The 7,040-nt window shown below is 39.3% G+C and overlaps 1 protein-coding gene across 1 annotated transcript; it reads left to right on the forward strand.

The window, feature by feature from the left end:
• Positions 1-710: 710 nt before the first annotated feature.
• On the forward strand, positions 711-5,639 carry LOC116250466 (serine/threonine-protein kinase PBL34-like). Its single transcript, XM_031624091.2, has 6 exons — positions 711-1,199; positions 1,655-1,965; positions 2,079-2,214; positions 3,759-3,892; positions 3,982-4,105; positions 4,830-5,639. Exons 1-6 carry the CDS (start codon positions 1,082-1,084, stop codon positions 5,282-5,284), a joined length of 1,278 nt encoding a protein of 425 aa, XP_031479951.1. The 5' UTR covers positions 711-1,081; the 3' UTR covers positions 5,285-5,639.
• Positions 5,640-7,040: the final 1,401 nt, after the last annotated feature.

Raw genomic sequence — 7,040 nt, forward strand, 5'->3', positions numbered from 1 at the left:
AAATCAAATCAGTAGGCTATTAGAATATATATATATATATATATATTCTAATAGCCTACTGATGTGATTTCTATTTAGAGAGAGAGAGAGAATTATGTGCGTTTGGTCAGATATTGAAGTTACTGAATTGGTAAAATTCGACTCGGTGAAGGATCAGTAAATCAGTAACTGGAAGGGGCTCCAATTCAGACTCTGAATTAAATTAGGAAAATTAACAGCTAAAGTTTATTTTTTCACACATTTTATCTGTTGACTTAATTTTTACTGACTAAAACAAACTTTTCCTGCATCCATTTCATGAAAATTGATTTTTCACTTGTTTGTTTGTCGGCACAAAATTCAACTTAAATACCAAAAAGTAATATTCACAAAACAGAATTAAAAGGAAATCAAAATCCTTCAAGACTTTAAGTATTCAATTCCAAGGAAAATTTTCTGTGTGCCATCATTTATCAAGCATCTTCGAAGGTTGTGAAAAAGGAAAACGAAAAGCATATAAATAGGATATACCCATCTTCTGCTGTCATTCAATTCCTTTTTCCATGTTTGGGAAACTGTAACTATCCATTTAAGTGGGTAGAAACTTCATTGACGACTCGCTTTCAACGTTGTCTCTCGGTGAAAGCAATGAAAAGCATGGGCAACATAAGCCAAAACCATCTTTGATAAAAGCAGAGAGAGAGAGAGAGAGAGAGAGGAAAAGTGACCGTTAGTGGAGATAGGTCCACATGAGGTAAAATGATGGGAGGGATTCTCCGGCCTTATTCCTTTATGTGTATAATCTGTGGTGATCATGTCACTGATGATGATAATCAATGAAGGTGATGATGGTGCCTGTTATCTCACTAAGGAATAAAGGAAAAGGAAAGACAAAAGAAGGGCAAAAAGAAAGAAAAAGGAAGAAAGAGGAAAGAAAGGAAGGAAGGAAATCTTTCAGAATGCTTTCTCTCCCTTCCAGGAAGACTCTCTCAATCTTTAGCTCTGCCTTTTCTGGTTAATTTACTTTTAATTGGGGGCTTCTTCTTTGAGGTAGTCAAAGTAGGTTGTGAATGAATTTGAAAGGAAGAGGTGGTGGGAGAAGATGGAGGGGTGTGGCTGTTGGGCTGGGCTGAAGCATCACATAAAAGAAGCTTGCAAACCTACTACTTCCAAAGATTCTCCGCACACTCTTCCTAGAACAAGCCTGGTTTATGATGCAGGTAGAGCTCTGTTTCTCTCTTTCTCTCTCTCTCTCCCCCCATCTCTCTCTCAGAATGGAGATATGTTTCTTGTTTGAACAACCGGGATATATAACAGCTATAATTGGCCGTTCTGAAAAAGACCTATGGAATTTTCTGTAGTTTTGTTATGGATGTTATGTTTAGTGTTACATGTTTTCTAACTTGAAAGATTTTGGTTCCTTAGTTTTAGTTATTTTTGTATTAAAGATCTCTTTTTTTCTTTTCTTTTCTTTTTTGGTGCGAATGATTTACATCGTTCGAAATAGTATGGCGTTGTGCAGTGTTTGCCTACCTGCTAACTTGTGCTTCTAAGATGAAGAAGAGCAAGTTTAAGGAGAACGAACGATCAATTTTTATTGTTTACGCTTCTCGTTAAACAAGTTGAATTCTTATATATGTTGATTCATGAGTCTCTTTTTGGACCTCTTATGCAGCTACTGAGACCAGATACCTGAATGCCAGCAATAGAGAGCTCTCTGTACCTCCTGAAGCTCTAGCAGATGCCGCCGACATATGTCAGGAAAAGCGAGCTTCAGGTCGGCTGCTTCAGTTTACGTTTCAAGAACTCAAATCTGCTACTGGCAACTTCAGGCCTGATAGCATTCTTGGGGAGGGAGGGTTTGGGTTTGTCTTTAAAGGATGGATTGAAGAAAATGGTACAGGCCCTGCAAAACCAGGTTCAGGTATTGCAGTAGCAGTCAAAAGCCTGAAACCAGATGGATTACAAGGACACAGAGAATGGGTGGTGGGTCACACTTTTCCTTCTTTTGATCAAGCTCATGCTATGAATGATATTGTTTTGTGACCATTTTCTGCTCTTTTATTGAGCGACACCGGTGTTTCCTGTTCATAATGCAGGCTGAAGTCAACTTCCTGGGACAGTTGCACCACACAAATCTTGTTAAACTTATCGGGTACTGTATCGAAGATGATCAACGGCTGCTTGTCTATGAATTTATGGCGCGTGGAAGCCTTGAAAACCATCTATTTCGAAGTAAGAAGATGATTCCCATTTATTGTACGTGATCTTAGTAGCTGCTCAAGTACATTACTTAAAGAACTGTTTGCTTTTTGACAATTCTTTCTGCTTTTCTCAAATAAACAGATCTATATTGGATTCCCTAAACTATTTTACTGAACGGTGCTACATGAGCCACTGATGCTGATAAATCATGCCTTCTATGTGCATTTAGGTTTTAATATTTCTGTTTGAATATTGGATCATCTTGATGATGGAGAAAAGGTGGTTTTATCTTCATGAATGAAGTCTACTAACGGATCTAAGTCAACTTAATGAAACAGACGTGCTCCATTTTTTTAAGGATTTTTGCAATCGTTTGAGAGCGTCCATGGAATGACAGACATATGAAGCCAAGAGGTTCACAAATAGGAAGAGTGATTGTGCAGGACATTTTATTTTGAGCTCACAGTTGCAATTTAAGTCATCCATATGTATCGTGGTAGCATGAGTTTGCTCTCTATAACCCTGCCTCACAACATCCTCTGAAGCTATCAGCTTCTAGCTGGTATTGTAATCTTTGGGTGTAAAGGAAGAGATCAAGAGAGTCCAAATTTGTGGATGTTGGATAAGCATATGGAAAACTTTTTCAACCTCCAGATACTGGATAGCATAGCCTTTTGAGGAAAGCAAAATAAAACAAATGGACTTGTACATGTATCCTTCACACAAACAGTTGAAGGTTAAATCCATGTAACATGCGCAATTGAAGGTTATGGAAGAAGGCAAGGCTGAGGTATGATAGGCACTGTAGAGAACAACTATGGATTCATATATAATTTTGTGAAGATGGCATCTCTGAACTCAATTTAGTGCATTTAAGAAGTTCTGGTTTCCAGGACTGCTATTTGCATTCTTTAATCACAGCAGGCATCTCCCCCTTGTTTCTTGCACCTGCTGTCCGACATTTTTTCAATATATATCACCCTTCACCGGACTAAACTTAATTCCCATGTCCTCTGTTGTTATATTATTGGCTTCTCAGGCCCTTGGATCCTAGTTTGTCTTTTCAGTGTGTGCAACTGCTCCATGCATTTTACAGAAATATCAGTTTTTCTCACTTTGATTGCATTTACGGAATTGCTTCTCTCCTGTAGCTGTAGGTTCTAAGAGAATCTACTGGTTCATCTACAGTTTATTTGAAGAGCAACCGAGGACTTGTCATCTGGAATACGCATTGAGTAAATCACGCATTGAGTAAATCACCACACTTCCAGCTCTTCATGTTTTCAGAGACAGAACTTGATCTTTTGTTTAAATATTAAAATAAAAATAGATCAAGAATAACCAAAAAATTGACATATAAAAATTAATGTACAGTACAGCGATATCTTAGCAGTAATATTATGAAATCGATGTTATATGTTTTATGATTCATTTTAGAAGACCATTTTTCAATGCAGCAGATACTGAGACATTGTAGATGTGTTGTACACGAGGTGTTATTGAGATACTCTGAAAATGACATGGATTTCCCATGCCTGATGATAGGTCTTTTAATATTCATGAAACTTTTGCAGGATCTCTGCCTCTTTCATGGTCCAGCAGGTTAAAAGTGTCCATTGGTGCAGCTAAAGGCCTTGCCTTCCTCCATGGGGGCGCAGAGCCTGTCATATACAGGGATTTCAAGACATCCAACATTCTGCTAGATTCGGTATGTCTCTTCATCTTAAAACATGAAAATGAAAAACACACTATTAGACATGGTTCTGTTAACTAACACGTGGGAACAATTCTGCTCAGGAGTATAATGCAAAGCTATCAGACTTTGGACTGGCAAAAGCTGGGCCCCAGGGTGACAAAACACATGTTTCTACCAGAGTTGTTGGTACATATGGTTATGCTGCACCTGAATATGTGATGACAGGTAAGCTCCAATTTCTAAGAATAGAAGGCAAAAATTGGATAAACTGGTCATTTAGATTAATATATTGAACCTCTTTTAGTAGTATGATTTTGAAGTGTAGCTGCATGAATTCTAACGGTTGGTTTGTAATTTTATATAGAAGCAAAACATACATTTTGTCATGGTTTCAACTGGAGGTCTCTTGGGCTTCTGAAAGTGTTGACTGGCATGGTGTCCTATGCCTTATCCTTGCAAAGGCCTGAGCCTTATTAAAGGATCAATAGCGCCTGTCATATGACATGAGATCAAGGGCATAGTTGATGTAGATGGCCTCTACTTTATTGCAGTAGCTTTATGTTTCGTAAGAAATTGAAAAGAGATTCCTCTTTCTTATTCTTAAGCAAGCCCCTTTCAGAAACATTACACCAAGTAACTGTTACATGTGCTCTATTAGGTTCAGACTGAGCTAATACCCTGATCTATGCAAGCCCTGGAGAAAGGAATTTTGAATCAAATAAAATTTTTAGAAAGGAATTTTGAATCAAATAAAATTTTTACTCTTCTAGTAATGACTTGTATGTTTCACAAAACATCTAAAATGCTTGTTGCTTTTCTCATTTGATGCTCAAATTTCATTTGTCAGTGATCTATTGTCAATCATGTTTGTGAGAATTCTCCTGGTCCAAGTTGAATCTGTATAATGGTCAAGCTAATGCAAACTGTGGAAAATATTTTCCTTGTTCAGGGCATTTGACATCAAAGAGTGATGTTTATAGTTTTGGTGTTGTGTTGCTGGAGATCCTCACTGGTCGAAGGTCGGTGGACAAGAAACGGCCAAGTAGGGAGCAGAATTTAGTCGCATGGGCTCGTCCATATTTGAGTGATAAAAGGAAGCTGCACCTGTTAGTCGACCCACGTTTGGAGCTTAACTATTCTGTAAAAGGTGTGCAAAAAGTCGCTCAGCTAGCTTGCCATTGCCTGAACAGGGATCCAAAGTCCAGACCGTCAATGGATGAGGTTGTAAAGTTCTTAATCCCATTGCAAGATCTCAATGATCTGGCATGCTTGTCATTCCGCACCCAGCCATCTCAACAGAATTATTGCAAGCAGAAATCAAATGGCAGCCAACAGGCCTCTTACATGCAAGCAAGAGATATGAGAAGTCCTGTTGTCCACACTGGCAAGCACAAAGGGAGTTAGATAACTGTATATTTGTCACAGACGAGATGAGTCCGAAGCTGCTTGTGTGGTGTGACGCAGTGTTCAAGTTCTTGGTTATGATTTTGGACTGAACAACCAGGAGCTCATCCACATTCGTGGGCAACCAAGTAGCAACTGAAACATAAAATTTGATAAAACTGTAAAATTTAGTTACCCCTAAAGCCTGTCAAGAAATATTGACTGGTTTGAGGTACCTCAGATGTTGTTTCCCTTTCCCATGTTTGAAATCAAATTGTATATCTTGAGTTTTAGAACTCTTTCACGTTCCAACTGATGTCACAGTTAAGATGCTGGTGCTGTTGAAGGAAGCTTGATTGCTGAAGTTTTATATTTACTCAGTCTTTCCAATACCAATAGATAAAATATTTTGCGTTTCTCGAATTGATCATTGTTCCCAGGTTGTCAAGCCCTTCAAGCGGGGTGTCTTTTTGAAGACAAAAACACGGAGGAGGACCCTGGCTCAGAAAGGACGGGGAATCAAATGTTCATGGGAGCTCAAGCAAATGCTTCCACCTCCATTTTAGCTATGTGGGCAGTTTTCTTATGAACTAATTCGATCATCTATGAACTAATTCGATCATCCCTTCAGTTTGTTCGTCATATGTTCTTCTTTGATTTAGTCATGGCTGCCCTTGATACATCGACCATGACAAGATCTCGCTCACTGAAGAACTCACTTTATGAAGCGGTATTGTTCAGTCGCGTCCCCCATTATAAAGGCAAGTAAGACAAGAATCCATCAGCACTCGAGACCGAGAAAAAGATAACCTAGTTTCAAAGAGCGAGGTTCTCTCTTTTCAAATAAGAAATTCGTAAAACAGAAAAGCAAGGTGGGTTTGGCACTGATCTGGCAATGGAGGAGGGTGTTGGCATTCATTACGAAAGCAACTCGACTGTTTACGTTCTTGCTGCATACCGGTCCGCTCCTGGAGTGGGGTCAGACCACCTGCTGGGAACTCTGTTCATGTAAAACACGACCAATCATGAGAGCAGATCAGTTCACCTGATAGGTCACCCTCTTGACGAAAAACGGCGCCAGGACAAAACAAATGCATTAATTCTTCATGGTTCCAACACATGGTAGTTTGGAGTTGGCAGCCCAGGGAGAGACGGAGACCGAAGGCAAAGTGAGAGCGGTCAGCTCCTCGAGCAAACAAAACCAGGAGAAAGGGAAGAACTAAGAAGGTGGCCCAAGAGCAAGATGAAAGCACCGGTCGGGTTGTTATTGAGATGGCAGCTTTGTTGACTCCTGACGTCATGAATCCGCCCGAACCGCCAAACCCATTTTTTCCTTCCACTCCTTCAAAGCCCAGACGATGCTCGTGTGTTTATGTGAATTGTCTTCCACTTATCTGCATAGATGCCGATCGCTTGGATTTCCTTTGCGCAAGTTCTCACTTAAGCCGGTAGTTCTTCTCATTCCGGTTTTACTTTTGCTGGCAATTATTGAAAAGGGACCTTAAGTTTCATGTTGGAACTGGCAAAAATGGGTTTCCTAACGTTGTCTGTTTAGTTTGTAAATTGTTTTTATTTTAAAAATTGACGTGAAATTTTCTATTCCGACAGACTTCAACGAGAGTTGTCGGAAAATGGTATAGATATCACAAAGACAAGAAATATGAGGCTCATATCTTGAGATTCCAGATAAAAGGTAGCCTTTTGAATGGAAATTTCCTTGGGTGTTCCACTGGACCAAATTAGCGAGGCAAACATTTTACTAGCACGAGTTTGTTCA

This window comes from Nymphaea colorata, chromosome 3 (genome assembly GCF_008831285.2).
Source record: "Nymphaea colorata isolate Beijing-Zhang1983 chromosome 3, ASM883128v2, whole genome shotgun sequence".
Taxonomy (NCBI): domain Eukaryota; kingdom Viridiplantae; phylum Streptophyta; class Magnoliopsida; order Nymphaeales; family Nymphaeaceae; genus Nymphaea; species Nymphaea colorata.